Source organism: Artemia franciscana, chromosome 2 (genome assembly GCF_032884065.1).
Source record: "Artemia franciscana chromosome 2, ASM3288406v1, whole genome shotgun sequence".
In the NCBI taxonomy this organism is placed as follows: Eukaryota; Metazoa; Arthropoda; class Branchiopoda; order Anostraca; family Artemiidae; genus Artemia; species Artemia franciscana.
This window is the reverse complement of record NC_088864.1, coordinates 56,446,509-56,473,236: the sequence shown is the minus strand read 5'-3', so window position 1 is coordinate 56,473,236 and position 26,728 is coordinate 56,446,509. Positions and strand designations below refer to the sequence as shown.

Here is a 26,728-nt window from a genome sequence, read left to right as displayed (position 1 = left end):
CGATTTCTTTGGCCTTATTGAAGTAACTATTTTTCTAAAGAAGATTTCCAAGATTTTCAAAGCACATACAAAATTTTCGTACCTCTAGCTTATTTCAATAACCCCCCCCCCTCTACTAAACACACAAAAAATATTTAGGCTTACAGATTTGGAATAGCAATAAACAAAATAAGTTGAAATATAACCTGACAACTAATAATTATTACTGCTCCTAATCTACAAAACTGAGTAATAAAGGGGTCTGGTAGTTCAGACAGCTTCTCAATTACTGATCTAAAGGTGAAAAAGTGGTCGACGCATCTTCTCCACTTCTTCTCTTTCTTAAAACTTTATTCTTCTCTTCTCTATTCTTTACATCTCTAAACTCTATTCTTTATTCTTCTATTCTTATATTCTTCTCTTAAAACTTTATCTATAGTACCTCTAAGTCTAAAAAGTGTCATCATACTAAGTAATTTGATTTATACAGAAACAACCAAGCTAATAGCCTTATACTCTTATCCCCTTTTTTAGAAAAAAGGGGTCAGTTAAAGTATCTCTAAAATCGTTAGGTACTTCCCCTTTTTCAAGAATCATATCCAGTAATTTATCTCTAACCTTGCTACTACCATGTTTCTAAATCGGTTTTGCCATGCTATCAGCACCTGAAGTCTTATTTTTGTTTACCCTTTTTGTACTGTCTGTAATTCCTCGTTACAAAATAAATCTTCCTTCACTTTCAAGTTGTCGCAAATTTATTCAGTATTTTGTTTGTTATTTTCTACAGTTTTATTACGGTTTAACAATCATGCTGTTTTGTCTCTTTTTCTAGTAATTTTACTTCTATTAACAAATACTTTTAGTTCAATTTGGGTGAGTATCACGGAAAATATTGGAGAACTGCGCTATCAGAACTGTACTCTCACTGTTATTGAACATTCAATATCTCCCTCTTCTTCGTCGTAGTCACAGTAAAGGGAAATTTTATTATATTTTTCAACTAGTAATGAGACACGGAAAAGGGGCGGTGCGCAAAATCTAGTCAATATACTAAGAATTCTATTTTATATATCATTATTTTTCGGCTTGTAATGGGGAGGGAGTGGATTATTTATAAATTGACTTATTTTAGTGTTTTTATATGAATGTAATATTTTGTTGTTGACTTCTTATTTTATATTTTCTTTTACTGTATATTCAAGGAAGACTTACATTTTTTATCAGTATTTCTTTTTCAAGGTATAATCTAAAACTATGGACAGTTTCTGGGCCAATAAAAGTAGGCCTTGCGACAATATTGGAGTCCCATCCACATATAAAAGCTGTTTTAATGGGCACAAGGAAAACGGACCCCTTTTCTCAGCATTTAAAATTTTTCCAGGTATTTCAAAAAGTTATTTTCACTCATTCGGCTATAGATGTATGTTTCTTAATGTTAAAAAATGAGTGAGATGGCAGTAGAGTCTTATAATTTGAAGTTAGAATTTAAAGTATGCTAGTTTGAGGCTGTGTATATACAGAAAGATGAATCACGTTACTGACTTCACGCCAATATGCATTTAAAACAGGGGTAATTGCGTGTTATTGCGTATTATGTGATCAAAATATAATACTTCAGGAACAAAACTATAGAAGCTACAACAGAGAAGTATGGAAAGCAAGTCACCCAGGCCGAGAATGCATTATATTAAATATTTAACCAACTCTATATATTTAATATTTAATTAAAACATTCCTGCAAAGTAGTTTATCTCACTGAGACTAAGCTAATTATCTGCGAATGCAGATAGAGAAACCAGTCTTACTCAGATCAGGAACAGCAGTTTGGGCGCTAAACATGTAAGTACCAAAATAGGTTTTGAAACTACTCGTTTTAACCTAATAATCGAATTGAGCCAAATGCTTAAAGTCAGCAGTTGTGAACCTAAACAATAACCCAAAACCTCTATTTGTATGCAATTTCCCTTATTTTTGTTCTGGGGATGGGGGATTCAATTTTCACTTTTGAAATTGTTTTTATAAAGATATCAAAAATAAAGCTCAATAAGCAAGTAATTACAGGTTTTATTTTGGAATATCAACTAGTAAAGTAAATAACGATTTTATTTGCCGAACTTGATTTATTCATATCCCGTTGTTTCAGATCGTACAGTTTTGAGGTTTGAAACAAAAGTTTCCAAGCGCCTCCTTTTATAAGTCAGGTGCGAACTTTTGGTTGCATGCATAGCGTGGAGGGATTTCCTTTTATATATGGAATCGTTTTTTATCGTTTCGACCTCTGATCTTTGCTCGTTTTTAGTTACTTTCAGACTTATCCGTCATCGATCCTATTTCAATGGACATTTTGTTTTTGTTTATACATTTTTATAATATTTTCGAGCGTAATATATACGGGGGTAATTGCCTCCGTAGTCCCCCCTCCTAGATTTTTAAAAAGGTTTTTTGGTATTTTCATAAAAAAATACTTTTTTTTGGTACTTTCATTGAAAAATACATTTTGTCCTTCTCTGTATTTTTGTGAATTGGTGCCTCTGCTTGTACCAACCACATAAGGCAACTCCTGTCAGTAAAAGAAAAAAAAGTTCTGTAAATCTGCCCCTAATCAAGTTGTTAGTTTTGGTCCTAAATTTCACAGTGTAACCAACAAAAAAGGAATCTCTCATTTTTTCCCTCATTGTTTTTATTTCTTTTTATTCATGTTGATTTATTTTAATTTTCTTTTTTCTTTGTGGTCTTTCTTCTTTTTTGTTTCTCACAGCCTTTGTATTTAATATCATCCATATTTTTGACATATTTTAATCCTTCTTCTTGTGCTGAAAGCTTTTACCAAAATAACTACATTTTTCAAGTTTCGTTCATTTCTTGAATTTTTTCCCTTTTTTTTGTCATTTTTTGGGCTCATTGGCATTTGCAAGGTTAGTAAACACTGCAGTGTAAGCACTTAATTTGGACTTCAAAGGGTTTACACATCTCTTCTAGTTTTACTTTAACTGTGTTTATACAAGCCCGTCGTAGCGTTAAACTGCCGAAACCTGATCAAATAGTTAAACACATCTTCCAATTTTGCACCCTCCTGTGAAATCTCTGGGGATTTTAGGTGAATTTTTATAGTTGCATCGGTTGCTTTTTAATTTCCTGTTTATACGGCATGATTTATGGTACTGTCGATCACGATAAGATGCCACGTGTAACAAGATAGCTGAAGCGAAAACCCTTGGAAAGAAACCAATTACTGGATATTTAATCAATTTGAAATCGGAAGTTATTGTGCTCTTTTTAAAGGTCAAAAGGGATTTGAGAGTGACCAGCCCCTCCCCCTCTCGACGCCCACCATGTCCCCAATAACATCTAATCAAAATTTTGAGATAGCAAATATGTTCAGCTTAGATGAAGGGTCAGAAAATTATGTCTTTGAGGATGACAAACTCCCCATTGTCCTCAGGGAAAGGGTTATAATTTACTCTCTGGGGGCATATAAGGTTTCTGTAGAAAGGGTGGTCGTATATACTTCGGAGGGGCCTCACTAGAAAGGTTATCAGAAAAAGCTAATTAGAAATTCATCGACTTGTATAAACTGTTGCTGAGATAAGGGGTAGGTGTGGTCGTAGTGCCCCGTAAGTAGTTCCAAGTAAATAGGAAATCGAAGTCTTGCTTACTCTAAGAATTGTGGTGAGGAAAGGGGAATCAACGGTAGGTATCTCCCTTCAGTTAGATTTCAAACTCTTTTAATCAATGTCTAGTAATTTTTGGGGCTCTTGTGGTTAGGCAATTGCCATGTGCTTTTGGTCAATCGAATCAAAAAAAAAAAAAACTTATTTTCCTAAATTGTATGTAGTTAAAGTAAATTAACTCTGGAGTTAACCTCGATCATATTGCTACCAGGCGTATTCAGCTATATGCTGGCTGCCCATTTTAGCTGTTACAGAATAGTAGTGGTGACTATCATTTTTAAATAATCTTAGTAAGCTATTACTATATACTTCTGTAATACTATACTTTGTAACAGTTCGTAATTTTACAGTATACTGTTGGTGCATACATTACTTAGTTTGCAAGCTGTTTAGTAGCGTTACTTAATGGGCTGTCATAAGAATATGGTTGAACCATTTAATTCGTAAGAAATTGCGTTTGTGTCTGTCATTAAGTCTTCCGCCTAAAGTTTTAACCAATTAGTCCCTTATTTAAGGGATTGTCATGAAGAAACTTCTAAGTCGTTTTTTTATGATAGACATGCTAAGGTTAGTCGAACTACTTTTTTAGTAGAGAATTGCGTTTGTGCCCATCGTTAAGTTTTGACCATCATTAACTCTTCTGCTTTAAGTTTTGACTATCATTAAGTCTTGGGCCTAAAGTTGTCCGTAATTTCTATGAAAAAGTTGTAGCATGTTACTTATTCCATAATTATGGGATATCACAGAAGCTCTCTCTTGCCGAAGCTATACTTTCTCTCAATATATGGAAACTGAGAATATCGAGAAGGGGGATAAAGAAGGGGAAAAAAGGAATTTTTTACAGATTGTCATTGATACTGAGAGTGTTATTCGAGTATCTTAGGTGAAAGATTATAAGGAGCATTATTATCATGGTAATAGCTAAGAAACTGATTAAAAATGAAAGTAAAAAATCTTGTAAGAGTTGAGTCGTTTACTGCAAATCCTCCCACAATAGCCGTTGAACTGGATCTTCCCCGACAGAAGCTTGGGTCTTTTTTCCCCCTGATTTTTTGGCTAAAGCAATTCAAGTGATCAATTCACATCAATTACGTATCATTCATGATTAATGCAAACATAATTACACCTGGATAGCAGTACCGAAATCAATATTACTTGGTGGTCTGTAAAATTACTGAGAAACCGCCTCAAACCACGATCCACGAGCTAGTTCATTTGGCATAGTAAGGTACTATATAGATCATCGTTTATAACAGACACTCTTAATTGCATTCGGTAACAAATCAAGGTCAGGTCATAAAGTAGACCATGTTGAACTCGACTCTTGTTCGGTATTGTAAGGTAACATGAGGGGTGTTGTATAAGTGGGAGGAAGTAACATTGACAATGTAATACCAATACTTACACGGTCGCTTCACTTACACAGTGAAACACGACTATGCTCTCTTGTATCTAAAGGCTGTTTATTTTTTTTATACATAGCTGAACACTATACTTTCTTGTCGTCTCGAATGATCTTAGGTTTGTTTGACTTGAGTCCTTTTGCTATTCCATACTTTCCACAGCGGAGAAAAAAACATGGTGTTTTTGTAACCCCTCTCTCATAGCATCTATGGCAATATTCCTGCAGCAAGTTTTCTTTCTTCTTTTTTTTTGCTGGAGATTACTTAATCTCCTTTTACTTAATTACTTAATTTGCAATTACTTAAGGAGAGCTCAGTAATACTACTTTTAGTGAATTAGGTTAGATTAGCACTCCCATTTCTTCACATTCGCCGGTAATTGCCAAATCATTGCAATAATAATAACATTTATTTATAACCCACAAAATACAATGATAAAACCGTGGACTAAACAAAAAAAAGCAATCATAAACATACGATTCTAATACAACTTAAATAAATTAACTCAATTCAAAAAATAGCCAAAGAGGGTCAAAAACACCAATCATTTGCTGAGTTTTAAAACATAGATCTACAGATATTTGTTTCAGTCGTGAGGACGCATCAACAATATGAAATTTAGAAACAATTCTATGCTTCCGGTGCCACCGAGGCAAACGCAGCAGATATTTGTAATGCTTAAATCTTCTTCGTATCCTTCTTGCGAAGGAGGAAAGCAAAACCCGAAAGATAAAAACAGCAAGGGCAAGAAAACTAGAATAAAGACGGCAAAGTCCTTTTCGGTCATACCAACCATGATTGGAGGAAATTTTTCCGTAACCAACCCACATACCTTTCTGCACGCTGGACGTAATGGTGAAGCAAGTAGTCGAAAGTGACGTGGAAAAAGATAGACCTAACCATTTAATACTTGCTGAATATATTATAGTTGAATAACTCAAGCAAAGAGGCGATGCACAAGCAATCCAGTTATGCACTTTAATAATAAGAAAAAAGATAACTTCTCTTAAAGAAAGATTGATATGTTTTAGTTAATAAATTTATAGCTGGCCACTAACTTAATTATAAAAGTCGTGCAACCGTTGATGATGGTAAGGGAAAGAGCGAATAACAGAAATTGATCCACATAGCGGCGCTGAACCGAAATATGGTCAGTATTGTATGTACATATGAAACCTTTGTCATTATTTCACCTAGCCAACCTATTCCTCTGGCTTAGAATTAATAATATTGAAACTTTGTGCAATTAGGCTGTGTTATAATAGTAAAAGCCGGAAAATATGGAAGCTTTTGGATAATCCTACCCCTATTACTTTTTCCTTTTTAATTTTCTTCTTTATTTTTAGATGACGGACTCGGATTGGCCGCAAGTAATGAGAGTCAATCCAATTCTTGACTGGAATTATAACATAATATGGACATTTTTAAGAAAATTGTCCTTGCCCTATTGCGGATTATATGATAAAGGGTAAGCTTTGTTTTACTTTCAGCAAGTTGGAATATATTAATTGAAATTAGTAATTATTTTTTCGTTTCTGTTTTCAGGTCTAGCTGAACTCCAATGAATGCGGTTAAGGCTCTCCTATTATTAGCTTATGTCTTGTACTTTTACTTTTAAGTTTGTTGTATTGAAATTGCGGGATGGGAGGAGGTGGGTAGGTCTAAAACAGTTGAATTTACATTGAAATATAATTAAGTTTCTTTGGATTTCCTTTTTGTCATATAGGGCTATATAAAAAATGTGATGGTCGTTTTAAAGGCCAAAACGAATTGAGGGAAACTTAACATTCCATTGGCCTATGGGTGGCTTGACGTGGTGTCAAATCAATATTTTGAGATAACAATTTTAATTATAACAGTTGAAAACAATCTCGTTTGTGACTTAAAAACTTTGGATATGGCCATCTTTTTTAAATGAGCCATCTTCCAACATTCTACAACCACTGATTCGAAACCATCGTCCCTGGGAAAAAAATAAAGTTGACGCATCAGTGCTTCTCACGAAAAAAAGTACGGTTCCTTGTTAGGCGAGGAACTGTAATTCTCCTGTACAAGGCTTTTTGACCAAGTGAATTCCAATGGCACGCTTTTTGCTTTGATTGGGTCCCATTTTCGATGGGTTTCAGGTTTTCTTTTCCGAAATTTCAACAAATTTTCACAATAAGGTTTTATTGTTAATATTAATCAAAATAATTGTTGCCGTCCTTAACCGGTTTTAAATAATAATTTTTTTGCTAGACATTGTGGTTCAAGAATCGTTTTAAAACTTTCTTTTTCTATGGGCTCTGGTTCACTCTCTACTAGATTCCAGCAATCGGTGTAAAAATTATATATTTTATAAAGTAATCTCTATTCGGTGAATTCACTGAAATTTTTATTTGTTGTCAATTTAATAATAAGCCAACAACATGTTAAGTTGATTTCTCTTTACATTGTAAATTTGCTTTTATGATTATGTTTGAGAAAATAATAACATTAAAGATAATAATTCTTTATTTGTGCCCACTCACATATGCAAAAAAAAAGAAAAGCAGAGTAATGCAAAAAGAAGAAGAAAACTTAAAGACCATAGAGTAAAAATGAACATCAACTTCTTTATTCTAAGTCGCAGATAAGGTGTAAAGGTAAGAAGTCGCACAATGATCATATTCTTTCAGAAGATGGCACATTTTGGGTGTCTAAGTAACAACTTCAATATTTCCAGTAAAGCGACTGGAGTTTTAGTTTCTCAGTTTCAGTTTCCCATTATTTATATATATATATATATAAATATACATTTCAGTCTTATTTGAGAGTTCGCTTGGTAAACACCTTATTTTGGATATAATCTATTAATACAGTAAGCTGAAGCTGGTCTGATTTCCCTATAGACATTTATTGAAACATCATTCATAATCGGATTATTTTCATTTGTTGGCTAATCGATAGTTTTGGAATTTGAGTGCAAATTCCCTTGGGACTTAGTGATTTATTAAGTAAAGAGATTTTCGTACAAGGACTTCAGAACTTGAATATATTTCAATGACATATTATCTGCGATAGCCATGTCGGAGAAATTATTTTGGAATGCGATTTTGAACTTTTTAAATCGTGCTCGAAAAGCTGGAAATAAGAGTGACGAGATAAGTCGTAAAGCATGCGAATTTTTTTACAAAGGACGATATAATCAAGGCTAAGGAGATACTGTGGTCTTCTGCTCACTACACCAATAGAGTGTCAATTAAAAAAAGTGCCGAAGACAATATTAACGAAATGTTAAAGGTACTTGAACTTTGTGAGCAACGTAACGTTGAGCTGCCAGTCTTTGTAATAGTTGAACCTGACGAAGTCCCTATCTATCCTGGTGAGATAGCTGCGGTAATCACCAGAAAAGTTACAGAGGTTTGTAATAAGCTAGACAATTTCATAAATAAGGACCATCCCGCCCCCTCGATTGTTCCTACAGTTACTGAAACAAAACCCTCATATGCAGTAAGGTAAAGGTAAGGTAAAGGATACGGCATTAGACTTTACAGTCCGTACCGGCGGTGCTGATCTCCGTTTCTTGGCCCTTTAGCCAGGAAGTGCAATGGGGGGTTGGGGGCCAGCCATCCTGTGCTTTCGCACACCCTTCCTGTTTACCTTCGCCAGATTTCTCCAGGTATCCATTTAGAGCTGGGTCGACTCTGGCTAAGCTTACAGAGTCACGCCACTGACCCCCGTCCCAAACTGACGAATTGGGTACACTGGGATTCGAACCCGCGTCCTCTCAGACAAGGGATCCCGAATCCAGCGCACCAACCCACTCGGCCAGGACGAGTGCATATGGGTGCCATATGAGTGCCTCATATGCAGTGGTACTTAAGAATTTGCCCTCTGACCTCACGAACTCAGATTTGAGGAAAGACTTTTTGCAAAAAATGTGTGGCAGAGAGTGCACTAAAATTGTCGAAGTTCAGCCCAGAAAAGATAATTGGTGAGTTGTTACAGCTAGCGAGGCTGATGCAGAAACTCTTGTCGGGGTCTTTCAGAACGGTGATAAATCTCTTTCTTTCTGCAACAATCAGGAGCCCCTCTCACCTCGGTATTGCTCGATTTGTTCCCAGCAATATAAATGACGATGAACTTTGCGCACTGATTCCTAAATGTGTCAGTTCAAAACAGATTGGCAACACCCGCTCGTTTCGATTGAAATTTGAAACCGAAGTTGATCTTATGAATGCCATAAAAAATCCCCCAGTCATAGATTATGAGAGGATCAAAGTGGCTGAGTATCTCTCCTTCCCGGTAAGATGTTTCAAGTGTCAAGCTTACGGGCATATATCCAGTAGCTGCAAAAATGAAGCTATTTGCGCAGTCTGCGGTGACCATGGTTCTTCAAGCTCCAAAACATCTCCTTGTCAAAGGCCCAAGAAGTGTGCATTGTGCAAATCACAGGATCATCCCTGTTACAGCTTCAAATGTCCAGTCGCTCTTTAAGGACTTTTAAGTAAAGTTAAGTCAGCATAATGGCTCGAGCCTTAAGTCTCTTATCATGGAATATCAATGGCAAAGTGGTTGACAAAGGCCTAGTCCTCTCTGAACTTTTAAGTACAAATGAAATAATTTTTCTGCAAGAACATTTTTTGTCTGATGAAAGGAAAAATCTACTCAGCATTTCACAGAATTCTTATCTCTTATTTCACCCAGCGAAAATGAATAAGAGCCGTGGCCGACCTTCAGGCGGATTAGCTATCATTTCACAATTTCCCGTCAATCTCCTTGAGTCGAATGACCATTTCATTGCTGCCGAATTTTCGGACCTAATCTGTATAAACGTTTAGCTGCCAACTAATTACTGCTCTTCGCAATCAGAGAATAAATTCATAAATGCTTGCAAAAAGCTAGCGAGTTTTGTGAAGGGAGTTTCAAAGCGTCCAAATGCTCGAGTTTTGATCGCAGGAGACTTTAATTGTGACTTAACAGACAGTTCATCGCCAAGAACCCAACTCCTTCTGAATTCCCTCCCCCCTTCCTACTCAGTTGCTGGCAAAACAGAAACTTTCACGTTTATTGGTGTCCTGTCAGCGACTTCTAACCTTGATCATTTTATTGCATCTTTCCCCTGTGAAACTGTCGAGGTAATTAGTGATGGCTTTTATTCGGATCACCTTCCAATAAAGTTGAAAATAAATGCTTCATTTCATGCCCTTAAACAGCCAGATAAAAAGTGGTTTTATATAAAAGACTGGAAAGAAGTTAACCGCGAATGTGACAGTATATTAAATAAAATAAAGGTGCCCATTCATTTGTTGTGCTCGCGCTCGGGCCTTAGTGAGGAAGAAATAGCCTTCGGAATGACCACCTATCTAGCTGAAATTAACCATGCATTAAAGTGTGCTGAAGCTTCAGTTGTCCCGTGCAAGCGTATTAGGAAAGGCTCTCAAGTTCAGGGTTGGTCAAAAAACCCTTCCCTTATTTCCGTGTGCGAGTGTTCTAAAATTTGGCTGAATATTTGGAAGGATTACGGCAGGCCTAAGTCTGGGACTATAAATGGTTTGCGGCTACGTTCTAAACGTTTTTTTGCTAAAGTGTTAAGAAACATAAGGTTGATCTTATTGAGAAAAACGCTCATAAAATTGCAGAGAACCCTTCGAAGCTCTGGAAAAAATTTGAACGCCCTTGTGAACACATTAGTGGAAATAATATTCCTGAGCCTGAGTGGATAAATTATTATAAGCATGAGTTTTCTTCTCCCGATCCTGCTTTTGAGTTAAAATTTGAAAAAGAATTAAGTGCTAGTCTGAAAAAACACGAACCTTCGACATTTATAATTAAGCCAAGTGATGTATCGTTTTATTGTAAAAAACTAAAGAAAAGAAATTCCGCGGGAGTTGATGGAATTACTGCCAGACATTTTGATTATGCAAGTGCTCTTCTTTTTAATCATTTATCTCTACTTTTTCAAATGTCTATTGAAAACGGAGTTGTTCCTTATCAATTTACAGTTGGTCAAATAACCCCTATCCCGAAAAAAGGCAAAAAGGATTTTACTGCGTGTAATTCGTTCCGACCTATAACAGTTTCTTGTACTATTTTTAAATTGTTTGAGTCAGTTATTTTGGATGAAATTGTTTCTGAATATTATGTCCCACCCCACCAGTTTGGTTACCAAAAAGGTATTAGCCGGGAGCATGCCCTTTTTGCTTTAATGAATGTTCTTGCTGATGCAGAAAGAAGTAGATCCCATATTATCCTTTGTGCTTTAGATGTTGCTCGTGCTTTCGACTCTTGCATTTTTTCCCAAGTTTTAATTTGAAGCGTATAAAAGAGGCGTAAATTTTTGTATAGTAAAGTGCCTTTTGTATATGTACCATCACCTTAAGGCGAAGTTAAAGGGGGGATCTTCCCTTTTTGATATTTTGAAAGGAGTCCGACAAGGTGGCCTTACCTGACCTTCTTTATTTAATAACTCTGTTTTAAATGCCCAAAATTCTGTTAATTTTAGTTGTATTCACCGTGGATTTAACTTGTCTTTAATAACTTTTGCAGATGACGTTTTGAATCTAAGCCGTACTTCTAGTGGATGTGAAAATGCGTTTAATCAGCTTTACAATGAATATAAAAATATTGGGCTTTCTTTCAATGTTGAAAAAACTGCTGTTGTAGCTTTCAATTTTAAAGAGACAAATGGCCCGATTTTCTTATCTTTAGCTAATGTTCAAGTCCCCCTTTCTCAAAAATTAGTTTACCTTGGAATGCCTATTGGAAAAAATATGAAAGAAACTGTGAAATTATCCCTTGAAAATTTGAAGAAAAAACTGAGAATTACTTATGCTTCAATTGTATCTAACATTAAACACATTGATAAATTAGATCTTGGGAAAATTTATAATAGCCTAGTTGTACCTCATCTCCTTTCTCTTTGTCCGGTTTGGCAGTTTTAACCTCAGAAACTATCTGTTCGTAGAGTATATTTTCGTTATGTTAAATTCCTTCTCAGTTACCCTCCTTGGACTAGAAATAGTTACTTAATGAACAAATTCCGCCTAGTTTCTCCTACATCTATTATTGATAAAAGGCTTCATGATTTTCGTTCTTCTATGTCGAAAGCGTCTCATCCATGGTCAGCATTACTTATTTAATTGTTTGTTTGTGTCGATTTGTATTTATTTGTAGCTCTTTTTTTTCTCTCTTATAAATAAATTGATTGATTGATTGATATATATATATATATATATATATATATATATATATATATATATATATATATATATATATATATATATATATATATATATATATATATATATATATATATATATATATTATTTTTTCCGACATTCATGCCTCTCCCCAAATCTTTTGCCATGCCAAAATCTTTGCTAGGCAACTTTCTTTGTTAAGACAAATGTTTATTCAATACAAGTTGAGCCTCTAGGAAAGGAATGAGTAGCCCCTAACGATTGCATGCAGTCAACTTTTCGTTTTCAGATGATTGCCTCAAAGAATTCCAATTTTAGTTCAATATTCTATTTATTTTGGTATCTGGTCTCATAGTTAATTTTAGTGAACCTTTGCAAATATGTTTCTTCGGTATTTTACCCGTGCTTGTAATTTTTATACAAACAATGAGTTCAAATTGTGTTTATTAGGAGCTAGTGCTGCCCTCTTTATATTTTTTGTCTATTTACCTTTGACTATTGACCCTGCTCTTCAGACTTTCTTTTTAAAACTTAAAAAAGCTGAGTGTATAATTGTAGAAAGTCGTGCGAAAATTGGTTTGGCACAGTGCCAAAATTGGAGTTCGTGTTTGGTAGGATGCACCATTAGTGAATATACTTCGTGTTTCCACGTTAAGGTCACCGTTGTCAACAATCTTCAGAATGGTGATGACGGTTCGTGTCGGATAGAATATCTGTCTTAATTCTATTGTTGTTGTTTTTATACTGTGATGACATGCCATTTCTGTTCTAACGGGTAATGATTGAGCTGAGTAAAGAGTGGCAGGTAATCGCCCCTGTCAAATGTTAAGGTAGCCTGATGGGCTCTAATATTAGTTCTCAGGTGTCCTACATCATATGTAGAAATTTGTTATCAATTCATACCTCCCATTAGTGGAGGTTCTGGGGGTGGCAGTGTTCCTGATGCCTCGTTGTTTTCATACCTAAAGTTCGTATCTGAAATTTCCATGCTTTTTCAGATATTTGCTGAAACAGTTTATTAAGCAGTTTTTAAAATAAGGATTCCTGGGCAAGATATATCAGAAGTATCAAAGCCATGCTGATCTTCTCTTTGAAAATAGCTTAAAAATGGGTTTTGGAATAATCTTTGAAGTCCGAACACGTCAGATATGGCCTTTAGGCCTTAGAAACGGACTCCATATAAGGAACACTGCCACCCCTCAAACCATTTGCTCAAACATACATTACCCTGCTGTTTTTCTCTTTGAAAATAACTTAAAAACGGGTTTTGGAATAATTTTTTAAGCCCGGAAATGTCATATATGGCCTGTAGGCCTTAGAAATGAACTGTATATAAGGAACGCTGCCACTCCTGAAACTGTTGGACCGAATATACATTACCCTGCTGGTTTTCTTTTTGAGAATAGCTTAACTAACGGGTTTTACAATTATATTAAAAGCTCGAAAACGTCATATATGGCCGCAAGGCCTTAGAAAAGGACTGCATATAAGGAAAACTGCCACCCCTAAAACCGTCCGATCGAACATACATTGCCCTGTTCTCTTTGAACAGCTATTCTCTATTGCTGTTCTCTTTGAACAGCTGTTTTCTGTTAATGTTCTCTTTTAGAACAGCTTAACGAACGGGTTTTACAATTATCTTAAAAGCCCGGAAACGTCAGATTTGGCCTTTAAGCCTTATAAACGGATTGCATATAAGGAATGCTGCCACCGCTAAAACCGTTTGATTGAACATCCATTACCCTGCAGATCTTGTCCTAGAAAACAGCTTAACGAAGGGGTTTTACAATTACCTCAAAAGTCCAAAATCGTCAGATGACATTTAGGCTTTATGGCTTGAGCAACTGTATCCCCGACTCCATAACTCTTTATTTGCCTTGGTCTATAAATTCAAAATGACTGTGAGCTACATATTTGTTTTTTTGTGATAAATTCTGAGTTTTAAGGGTATAAAATTTGTTCTGTAATTACTTCAGTTCTCAGCTAGGCAGGACCTTGGCTTTCAGTATGAAATGATCTCAATTGACTCTCGTATTCTTTTTACATTGCATCTTAATCTAACTTCCTCAGTCCACGCCTGGATACAAATCATCTAAGTTGGCCAACCATTTTTTCTGCCTAAACTAATTTCTTTAGGAAGTTGTGATAATTCCCTTTTCAGGTACCACTGGAGAGGGAACTAAATGGTTGGTAGAATTGACCTGGGAGTCTTGCTATGCGGGAGTTGAGCAGGATATGCTGTACCATCAACGTTTTAGAGGGCCAAGATAAGGGTCTGGTATTGACTCAACTGCTTTCTGTGGGATTTCATTTAGAAAGTCAACCGTCTTTTCTGTATGGTTGTTTAATTCTGAAAAGTTTTGACTGTATGTCACAGGGTTGTGAGAATTTACAAAACTTACTAGATGAAAGGAGTAGTCTATTGTCTGCACGTATCTTTGGAGTATGCCATATCTAGGAAAATGCTAGGAAAGATTTGTAGCTTTTCACAAACTCGTCTATGCTATGGCTCATTTTAGGCCAAAAAACGTCCGTTTTTATCCTCTTCTATGCCCTTCTATGCCGCTCTGTGATGCATGCAATTACTGGAGAACGCTTTTAAGATAGTTCAAATAGTTTGAATAAGAGGAAAAACTTAAATGTAATATCTAGCTTCTTACTCTGTTTTGACCATGAAGATGCGCAGGTTTCAAAGTTTACATGGGGAAAACCGGTCGTTATATGGCGTTAATTTAGTCTATCGTGCAGAAATACTAGGATGCCGTCGTGTTTCTCCACAGTTACAGTCCAGTCTATCCAATCCAAATTAGTTGTAATTCGTAATAATATCCTACTTTTCGAGATTATGTATTTCCACTTCTTAGCTTATCATGGAGTGTCAGTAGTTTACATGGTGTAGGATGTACAGCTAATGTCTGTCTTCAAATGTGTCATGTATTCACTCAGATCATAAAAATCTAGTTTTGGATTTCAATACAAACAGTATTTTATGACTTAGTACGAGGCTTTATGCCCTTTTCACAAGACATATGTTAACATTATGTAGTTTACGATATAAGAATTAGAATTCCTATTTGATAGTTTTGTTGTACGACTTTATGTAAACCCTAATATTTGGTATTCTTCTATCTAGGATTTAGACGATGATCAAGATACGACACAGGGTCGAAGACCCTAATCCCCCACTGCGCCCCTGAATTTTTTGTAGCTTGTAAAACAAAAGTCTTGTTAGAATAATTAAGCCATAATATTTTCTTTGGTTTCCTAAATTTCCAGTTGAAAAACTTGTTTTGTAAAAGTTCTATTGGAATAACAATAGCCTTCGCTATTGGTTTCAAACTTCACCTTCCAATCTTGTTTATTCAAAACTATGTCAGCAGTCGGTTGGTTCCTTTACTCGTTGTAGCAGCAGTAACTGCCTCCAACCTAGTGAAGTGTGATATGTGCCCTGGGGGAATTGAAACTTAAAGTTTAGTTTTTGAAAAAAAAAATGTAACAGTGCAATTTTTACTCAGAAGAAGCAATGGATATTGCCATAAGCCATAAACAGAAAATTACAAATCAAGACTAGATTAATCTAATTCTGGGAAGGGGGGGGGGGAGTTGACCTCAAGTAAGACTTTACAATTGAATTTTTCATGTCTGAAAAACACTTGTGTCTTGATGAATTAATAAGACAGATACCCTATCCAGTCAATTCAGACCTTGTCAAGTTTTTCATCAACGTTGCTGGATGTGGCTATCCGCCTGATGTGGACTGTTTTGCATTTATTCATGCTTACAGTGAGGACAATGAAGAACCTTTTCCGTGCTATTATAGTCACAAGAAAGGTATTGCCGTTGCTACTGTTGACTATGATGCTGCGATTTTTGCAATACTGGCAGGGTCTATTCCTCTGTGGATTTGTATCGGACTTCTTATTTATGTGGGATATTTTCCTGGAATGAAAACTTACAAATCTTCATCTAGAGTGAACAGGTTTTTACTAAAAAGTGGAAGTGCCCTATCCACAGAAGCGTTAATTCCTGTGACACATCTAAGAAGCTATGAGAAATTTGAAATAATTCGACAAGTAAGGACAATTTTTTTCTTCCTTGAAACAATACGATAATAAAAATGTTTTTAAATATAATTGCGTCTTAGGTACCTGGACCGCTCTTTGGGATCTAAAATAGGGTAGTAGTGTGCTAATTTTGGGACCGAAGAATATCTGAAGTTGGAATAGCAGCTTGCTAATTAGGATATCCAACACAGTAAGTATATACCATGATATTATCGCCTTTTATTTAAAGAGTTTCTTGAGCTCTATAAATTATATCAATTAAACGGTTTGTCTATTCGGACAATAGTCTAAATTTGGTTATGGCGTGTAGGGTCTCGGTGGAAATTTTTTTCTGTATTTTCCCTGGGCCATAGCAACCATAGATGCTTCGCAGCGAACCTGATTTTCATTCTTATGCCTCCCATGTTTATCGGGAAAGGGGGAGGGGGTTGGAGGTAACACGCTAATGGATACTTCCTCCCAGTTTTCTTCAATATACATTACTGAATTATGTTTCCACAAGAAAAATATTTTTTCATGCAATGACCTTTGACATTGGTCAAGGGTCATGGTGCATGATTGCTGCACCATCATGTTGTTAACATTATTTTATTGATTATTCCAATACTGAATTGAGCAATCGGCTTTTTCGATTTTAGATACCTTTAAATGTTGTTAGATAGCAAAATTAGAAGGCTGATGCGCCGACTTAAGATTTGTAGAAGCCCAATCTGGGTATCAAAGAGTGGCTTTTGTTTGACTGAAAATGAAATGAAATGAATGAAAATCAAAAGTCTAATACATATTCATTGTGTGTTTTATGGTCGTCTTCCATTTTTGTGTCATTTTGAACTTATCCAAATGAGAAATTCCATTTGCAAGGTGATTACAGTTTTCGTTTCGTTGATAAACAGCTTAGCTTATTGATACGGTCTTGTCTTGACATGTATTCACTATTTAAATCCACAATATGGGAATTATAAGTCAGTCACACGTAAGTGTGGAAAACGTCAACATTAAAAAGGAATATTACAATACAGAAATCGAGATTACAGGAAAGAAAAAAAAGTATTTCTTAGCATATGGATTTTGAATTACCAGTCAATATAATAATGAGCGTCAACAATTGATCTCCAAGAACGACTTTCTCTTTGATTAAAGTAAATGAGGAATAAAATGTATAATTTTCAATCTGTGTTTTATTGGTGTCTCCCTTCATTTTTCTCGTTCTTGGACTTACAAATGACAAAAGTCATTCGGATTTGAACGCCCGGTATTCTGCTGCTCCGAGATTAAATTTAACTCAAAATCATAAATATCTAACATTTACAGATTTTATTCATGTTAGCCTTCGTTATAGTGACTACAAAAAAGAAGGAAGCGCTATGTATTCTGGGTTGGGGTGCTCCAAGGATAAGCACAAGATGGTTCGGTCTTGGTGGTGTTTCTATTGAGTTAAATTGGTGATTAATTTTATCTTTGTAGTATTTTAAGACATGATTGATGGAGTAAATAATTTTAGAAAAAAATGTATTGTATAAAATTTTAAATATTGGGAAATAAAGTTGCCTACGTGGCGCAATAAAATACGTTGGAGCTTCAGTCCTTCATCGGGGAATTCAGTCTTTCTATACTTGGTCCCAAGATTTTGAATACAATAATTTTAGAACTTTCAAAATAATGCATATTGTTTGGCTTGGAGCGTGTGATTTCCACATTGAAAAAGGTTAGACTCATAAAATACGATATCATTTCTTTTTTTTTCAGAAAAGTAGTCATGTCCTCTTTAGACAATGAGCAATTCCAGTGTACATTAAGTTGTCATGGTACCCAACAAAAAAGTTCGCATTGATCGTGCATATGAGATGAAAGCTACCAATTTCGGTGAAATCAACAAACTATTTCCCCATTTCTAAAATCCAATAGGGGACACTACTGAATCACAAAGCGCCTTAGGATATTTTTTACAGTAAAAATTATTTTCAAAGGTTGTTATATGTTTTAGCTTTGCTTAACTTGGCATGACTTCTGCAGAATCAGCCCAATCCAAACAATGGTTCTTCGATTTCAAAATAGATTTTCCCAGGCATGTATCCTGGGTCTACCATGATAGATCCTATCCTGGATTCATCTACCTGGAACATACAGGTAGATCCAGGTACATCCAGGACCACCCAGGTAGATCCAGGTAGACCACGTAGAATCAGGTATATGCAGGCCCATTCCACCCCCCACAAACAAAGTTTTTTTCCTTCCAGTTATTTTCCTCTTTCTTTTAGGTTTACGTCGATAGGAAACCGTAGCAATACTGAGCCTAATCCAGCGTTGAGTTATTATGACCCAGTGACTTCAGAACTAAAATTTATGCCTGCCTATGCTTTAACCAATGGAGATGAAGAAAGGAGAGGAAGACTTTAACCACTGTCATTTGATCGTGTAGCAATTACATTCAGTACGGTAATTCAAAAGGCAGTATGTTCCACAGCGTAAATTCTATAGGAAATTAAAGATACTTGAGAGTGTGCGGTTATTTTTATAGTTATTGGCAAGCATTTATGTTCAAGAGTATTGTTATTCAATTTTCATTTCAAAAGCTCCGACTTCTAACTATTCTCGTGAGTGAGAAAAAGAAAAGAAGACAAATGCCTTATGAACCAAATCAAATTGAAGGAATCGACTGGGACCGATCCGTAGAACTCATTAATGGGCTCGCCTTTTGAATTACAGTCAATTTAATGCCGATTTTCATTGGAATATTTTAGCGTTTGAGCACGAACGACATTATTTTTTTGTTGTTTCTTTGTGTTGTTTATTTGCAATTAAAATGGTTTTTAGAGGAATTTCTCAGGCGAGCTTAGGCCTAATGATTGATTATAAAACTCATGATGTAAGTGGTTTAATTTCAATGAAAATATGTATTCTGAAATATCATGAAGTAGCTTAGGGGGCTTGGGTGTGTCTTCAGGATGTGGAAAGCCAGCGTCTCTAGAATACTAACGCCAGACGGCAGCTGAGTGGGTCAGTGAAAGGTTGGACGGCCCAAATAAAGTTGGTATAAAATAATGTAAAATCACTTCAGCCTTTAGGTATTTCTCGAAAAGCAATCTTGAGGGAAAACTGGATGGAATGGGGTAGGATTGCTTGTTACTGTGCTGGTGTAGGGTGCCTCAACGCTGCGACCAGTTCCACTTTCTTAGTCAGCATTTAGCCGTATTAGAATTCAATCTTAGGAAGGGCGTGGCTATTGCATGGTTCTCAGGCTTGAGAAGAAATTAATCGATGGATATAATCATTAAAAATTTCAAGTACCTGCCCGTTAATTCTCATTTTTTACTATTACTATTACAAAAGTAGTCCTTAGCGGCTAAGAAGTGTGTAACTGTTCGGAAGACATGCATATTGCCAATTCAAAAAAAGCTCAACACTCCAAGGTTAAATCAATTTTTTGGTATCAAAGATCTATAAGCTTAGACCAAAGATATTAGATAGAACCTCAGACAAAATATGAATCATGGACAAACATCGCATATCCACTAATCCTTATACCAATATAAGGATCGCTATATACTGTTTTAGGAGAAGCCTTTTTTATTGAAAAGTATCTGTTCTGTAATTTGCCTTGTTATACTTTGCTTATCCACTATCAAGATTGTTGTTAATTTAGAGCCATGACTCGTAAGGTGAGGTGCAGGCCCCATCGGAGGAGTGTGGCATTATTTTCGTGGGTCGATGGCAGGACATGGATGCTTTGGCTCACGATACTTCAGAGCCTTAATTTAATAGAAAATATATATATTTTTCATTTGAAAAAATATACATGATAGCATTGCAATAACATCATTGTATAAAAACTGTTTTATACTGACAATATTTTTCCTTGGCGTGAAATATGCTTAAAGGACGACTCGAAAAAAATGTCAAGTTAATGACCTTTTCAGCTTCCTTCATGTAAAATCTTACATGTAAAATTTTGAATAATAATATTTTAATATCATGAGGGGGGGGCGTCAGGATTTTGCGAATGTCTAGTTTGGCCATGGCCAGAGAAATGTTGGGAAACACTGGGTTAAAGGGTTCAGTTTTTTTTTAAAACGTAAAAGAAGTGCCTCTTTTCAGATATTTTTTTTTCCTTGGCCATCAATTTCATTTCAAATAGTGATTGTTTTGCTGCCACACCTAGAGGTCATATCTGACGTTTTAAGTCTGACGTTTGACGTTTTCTGCGATAATGTTCAAAACCGTTTGCTAAGCACTTCTCAAAAGAAGATAAAACGGGTAATATCTGTTCGGTCAGACATCCTCGCTTTGGAAACAGCTTACAGACGGTTTTTACAATTATCTAAAAAACTTGTAAATGTCAGATATGACCTTTGGACGTGGCAAAGACGTTATACGCCTCAGTTACAAAGCTGGCAGATGGGGTGCATTTGTGCCGTTTGGGCAATTTTTTGAGAGGGTTGCGCATTGAATTTTCCAAAGTGACACATTTTTCTGTAGGAAAATTCTTCATTCGGGGCATTTTCAATAGAAAAATGGTGCTTTTACGGTGGTGCAATTGTTAGCCAGATATCTGGTAACACGGCTCAGTTATAGTTTTTGAAAATTTTGGACTATGTGCTACGACAGTTGAGTTCAACTGTGACGAATTCATACTTGGTTTTACAATGAGGCTGTGAAAAGGCTGTAAAAATGTCGCTTTTTTTTTATCCACCCCCTCCCTTTCAAAAGGCTTCTTGCATTTAGGCTTTGAATGGGTAGGACTTTGTATACCTATGCTCTAAAAATTTTTGAGGCTGACGTTTACCCCCTCCCTCTCTATCCGAATTCATGCTTGGTTTTACAATGAGGCTGTAAAAAGTAGGTTTTGCCAATTAAAAGTTATTTTTAGATGTTTTTGTTATGTTTTGTTGTATAAAAAAGTTAATGATTTTTGTTTTTAGATTTTTGAAAACTATTTGACTATTTACGTACAATTTCGTTCTTTAATTCTACTTCTTATTTGATTCATAGTCGTTTGCGTGCGATTAATAATACCTGAAAAATAGCAGATAAGTTCAAATTTACTGCTTAAAATTTGTTACGTTTGAAATATTCCCATATTCGTCTCTTATAGATTTCATGTGTGTGTTTTTTTTTAACATCTCATCCGAATATAAAATAACTTGTTTCTTTTTTCCTGTTAATATGTCTCTTGTTTCTTTTAGTTTTCAGTTAATATTACCGGGGATAAAAGTCTTTTTTTCAAGAGTTAATAACGTACAAAAAAATAGCTTCCAATCATTGTGAATTGGAAAGAAAATATTTTCTTCAGAGTAAAATAAAAAATCGTCCTTGGAAACAAGCTTGGGACACTGGCACTTGAATTTTGACATTTTTTCCAATCCTGACCTTCTGCACTTGTCTGGTTGCTATCTTTAAGCTTATAATTTCCAAGAATAAATTATTGCACCAACCTTTCTTTTTCCTTGTTTATTGCCTAAATTACAATTTTTTTATGGAATCATGACGGATAGCTGGCTAATACATTGTAAAAAAAAGAAATGTAAGACAACCAAACTAGTTTCAAATTTGAAGAGACAATGATCTTTTTTAATCGAGCTGATTATCCCGGTATTAACACTGCAAAAGATAAGCTTCTGATTTGCGAAATGAATTTGTTGGATGTGTTTCTAAAGATCAAAATTCTAACTTTGAACCGCCCAAATTAATGCAGTAATTACAAAAAGGGGGACTGTAATCCCCACCCCACTGCAAATCAAATATTGAGATTATTCCTTTATTTAAAAATTAGTATTCCAAGCTATGTTTTGAAAGAAAATCTGTAATTTATAAGAATTTTGCCGTGTATGTACTGTGAGGGATCCAGGGGGTGGTATTTCCCAAAAAGTTTGTGGACATGCCAAGTATTATTTAGCATATCATATGGCATAAAGACAGATTGTTAAGCCTACTTTTGTTAGGCTATAAAGGATCAGCTGTAACTTAACAACAAAAAGATGCAAAACTTTGAAAACTGTTCATAATGTTTAACCGTGAACCGAAAATCAAAAGAAGCTTTTGCATTTTTTTTTAATTTTGCCGAATTTAAAATTAATTTCTTATTTTTTAGCCCACCAAATGAGAAATGAATCAAAACTGCCCTAACTCAGAAAGCAATGTCGTGAGGGGTCAAACAACGTCAAGCTTTTATAGAAATTGGAAGTATCATTTTGAATCCCCAAGGTCAAAATTTTGTATCTTTTCTAGGCCTTCAGAAAATAATTCCGAAAACTTGGATCTCTATATCCCTTATTCTGAGTTTTAGCTTTTTATGACAATCCAATTTCATTCGGTTTTCTGACATTGGGTGTATATAGAAAGCTTTAGCTTGTAGCCATACTGAAAAAATCTTGCTGAATTTCGCTCTTAGGTGGGGGAGCTTTAACTTTGTTTTTTGGAAATTTGAATGTGAATTGGTGTTTTAGGGGGGGGGTATTTGAGTATTGTCCCTTTGTTATTGTAATCAGTATATCTATCAGAAGGGATCATCAAGTCTGATAAGATAAAATAAGATATTTGTTTCAATAAATTATTATCGCAAGCCCCAAAGGGCTGAATTTTATTTTGGGGGTCAATACGCAAAGACAAAAAATAAACTGAAAAAGCAACGACAAACTTAAAAAATGGCAAGCAAATACAAAGATTAAATGGTCAGAATGAAGAATCATTCTTCATTCTGACCATTGACGAATGGTCAATGATATTTCGTGACCAGAACGAAGAATCAATACAGTAGGCAGTATCTAAAATAATAATTTCATCAAATTCGTCAAAAAGAAAATATATATATATATATATATATATATATATATATATATATATATATATATATATATATATATATATGTATATATATATATATATATATATATATATATATATATATATATATATATATATATATATTTTGAATTTAAAAAAGAGGGAATAGTTGTGGGAAAAGTGGAAGTCATGGCCAATTGTAGAAAAAAGCCATTACAGATTGTTGAATTAAGTGGGCAGCCCAGTCAAGGGTTAATTTTATCCCTTTGATTGCCGTTGTTACTGTCTGCCATTTATGCTACACCTTTCCGTGCATGTGTGTCCCTTCACAAATGCCAAACTAGAGTCGTACCTGTTGGAGGTTCTCGCTGGGGAACACACGCAGGTTGACTACGGGTTAAATTACTTGAAAATTTTCCTCTCATGGCTATCACTCGACAACGCTGAACTAGAGTCAACCCTCTCATGCTAATTCACGGTGGGTTGGGGTCAACCTGTTGGAGGCTCTCTCTCAGGTTAATTCATGATCGCAGAAAGGGGGAAGCAGCATATTGACAAATTTGGCAATCTATTTAATACTGATAACCCCGCCAAAGAAATGAATATGAATGGAAATAACGAGTCCAATTCAAGGCCTACAAGGGCCTCCTGCAATCTGCCTCGACTCTTATGCAAGTGAACTTGCATTACTACAGGTAGTAGCATGTTAGAAGATAAAGATAAATAAAACTAAAAAAAAACATATGAAAACATTAAGATGACATTGAAAGCGCATAAAGGAAAAAGAAGCAAGCGAACATATAAAATACAGGGGCAACGTCTGAACAAAGAAAAAATGGGATGTTTCGTCGACTTTTTCTCTAATGTAGGTGACAAAATTTTTTCATAAAAAAACAAATGTGAGACGAGATAGGAACCGGTTCAGAAACAACCGGATGCGGGTGCAATCTGGGTGGGGAATGTCTTTTGGCGAAAATGTTCTCTATGTGAGGGTTTGTTATTCCCTTTTTTGAAAAAATGTAGGCACAACATACCCCTTCTGTCCTTAAGTATTCCTAACCTAGGCTTTTTTTAGAAGAAGAGAGTATGGAACCTTACCTTCTTTTAAAATTGTTCGTGGTGCTCTTCTTTGGGCGGATTCTATTTTATCTGTCTCTTACTTCGAAAGATCAGGGTGTCAAACCGGACAAGCATTTTGAGATACGGGCGGACAAAGGAAGATAGATCCATTTGCTGTGCCCAATTCAAGCTAAGTGGGGATAAGGTATTCCTTAAATTTTTTTTATAAAGACGTGTACCTGGAAAGACTATAAGATATTTCATCAAACTTATTGGGAATTAGTAGCTGATGTCCTATTTACGCGTTCTTTGGATTCAACCTGATTCTTTGTCTCTGGGGTATAGACCTAAAGTCCTGTAATAAGAAAATATACATAACAGCTTGTCAAATTGAATAAAAGGCGGTTAAAGATGTAAATTAGTTTGCTTATGTTGTCTTTTGGGGTCTGAATCCAATCAAACCTCTTTGGCTGTAATGAGTCCCTAACTTCTTGTTAGGATATATACACGAAAGGCGCAGACTTTCTTAAGAATCCGTGGCTGATTCACTGTCTATAGGGGGGGGGATCAGTTCTTAAATTCTATTTGTAACGATGTCAACTAGAACGTAAGATATCAATCACATTTTGTGGAAAAAAGAATTATTGGCTTTAGGAATTGCTGTCGAATTTCAACATAGCTTGGTGCCAGTTGAGAGCTGATTTCCATGTTGTGTTTTTTACTGGTCAAGAGCTGATTTGGCTTATCTGTGTGGAGGTCCATCATTCTTGTCGTCGGGACATCTAATAAAAGAGGTTTTTGGACTTCAACAAATCTTGATTAGAGGTAATGAGGTCCCAGACGAAGCTGACCAATATGTTATGTAACATACAATGTTACAAATATACAAAAAATTAATTACAGTTTTTTGTTATGTAAATTTCCTATGGCCCACGGGCTTTTTCTGGAATAAATTATTATTATTATTATGAGAGGGATTCCTAAAAACGTTTTAGGATATCTACTAGAAGGGTTCTTTGAACTTCTAACAAACTTATCCAGAATTGACGATTGAGCTCCTAGTTGTAACTTTGTGGAGCCCAGTATCGACTCAAACCCTGGGGGAGGAGGGAATGGATCCCTAAATTCACGTCATCAGCATATCTACCAGAAGTAAGCGTCGGATCCCGACCAAACTTGCTGATATGCTGATGTTTGTGTCTTTCTAGGATCTGCTCCCATTCAGATCTCTTGGAAAATGAGAAGTGTTGTAAAATTCAAACAAACAGTCTCAACAGCTACAACTAGGGTTTTGGGTGCCAAACTAGAGCTGACCTCTTTGAGAAAAGGACTTTATTACTGCCATCTGCATTCATCAAAACTCTGTAGAGGGTTTAGTTGCACGTAGTAGGGTTTTGGGTGCCAAACTTGAACTGACCTCTTTGAGAAAAGGACTATACTTCTTCCATCTGTTTCCATTAAAGCTCTAGAGAGGGATTTAGTTGCACGTCTAGAGAGGGTGGGGGCAAGTCTAGTCTAATGCAGAGTATTTGTTGCTAGAAGTAATTTGTAAGGGTAATTTAAGGTCTTGTTCTAATTCTTGGGTAAGGTGTCTTCATATCTGTAAACAACTTTACCGACAATTCATATTCACCGACAAGGATTTCAAACCAGTCGGCAACATTAATTGACAATATTTTTTCATCGCTACACTCCATTAGGAATGAAGTACTGCTTTCTGACATTTCCGACCATTTGCCAGTTTCAGCTCTGTTTCAAGTCCTCCAAAATCCACAAAGATTAGTCCCCCAGGATAAACCGAGACTTTGTTGCTCACCAGTGGAGCTGGATAGATTGAAAGAAGATCTTGGTACATATAAATGGGACATATAAAAGGTAATTTAAGGTCTTGTTCTAATTTTTGGGTAAGGTGTCTTCATATCTGTTAACAACTTTACCAACAATTCGTATTCACAATTTCTAAACTAAAAGCTTCAGTTTTTGGAAAGTAAAAATTGTCTATGTACGTTTTAAGTTTTTTAGCCTACAAATCTTAAGAATGTCAAACAAAATTGGTGCAGGATGGAATTTTAGGAATCGTTTCCGACAACACGCTTCATTTTGACCAATAAAAGAGTTCACGCCTTCTTTCTGACTTTTTTAGCTTTATTCGATTCAATTTTCAAAATTGAAAATTTTGAGATTGAAAATTTAAGGTAATTAGAAATTGTGTTCCGATAAAAAACAATGGATAGATATGATCCTTCTACTAATACATATTTTCTTCTGTTTTAAGCCGTCTGAGGCAGACACATTGACAAACTGTAGAGTTTTAGCTAATGCCGCTATAGATGAGCAGATCAATCACCAGAAAAAGTAACAGGAATTTAGACAAATAATCGAGTCAAACTTGAAACAAACAAAAATAGGTGTACATGTACCTAAACCCCTGTTTAATTGAATACATGTCCAACTGAACCTTCGTTTAACTGGATCACCTTTAACTCAACCCCCGTGCAACTCAGCTCAACTCCCATTCGGCCTATTCAGCTCAACCCCCGTACAACTCAGCCCATTTAGCTGAACCCTCATTCAACTGAGCCCCGTTTAACTCAGCCCCTATTCAATTT

The 26,728-nt window shown here is 35.6% G+C and overlaps 1 protein-coding gene across 2 annotated transcripts in view; it reads left to right on the top strand.

Moving 5' to 3' along the window:
• Positions 1-19,099, top strand: part of LOC136043811 (FAD synthase-like) — a 58,765-nt gene extending 39,666 nt beyond the window's left edge. For both annotated transcript variants that reach the window (XM_065728731.1, XM_065728732.1), the window contains exons 4-6: positions 1,219-1,360; positions 6,400-6,521; positions 18,539-19,099. In XM_065728731.1, coding sequence (XP_065584803.1) covers positions 1,219-1,360; positions 6,400-6,521; positions 18,539-18,677 — 403 coding nt within the window. In that variant the 3' untranslated portion in view covers positions 18,678-19,099. The remainder of the gene's footprint in view (positions 1-1,218; positions 1,361-6,399; positions 6,522-18,538) is intronic.
• Positions 19,100-26,728: the final 7,629 nt, after the last annotated feature.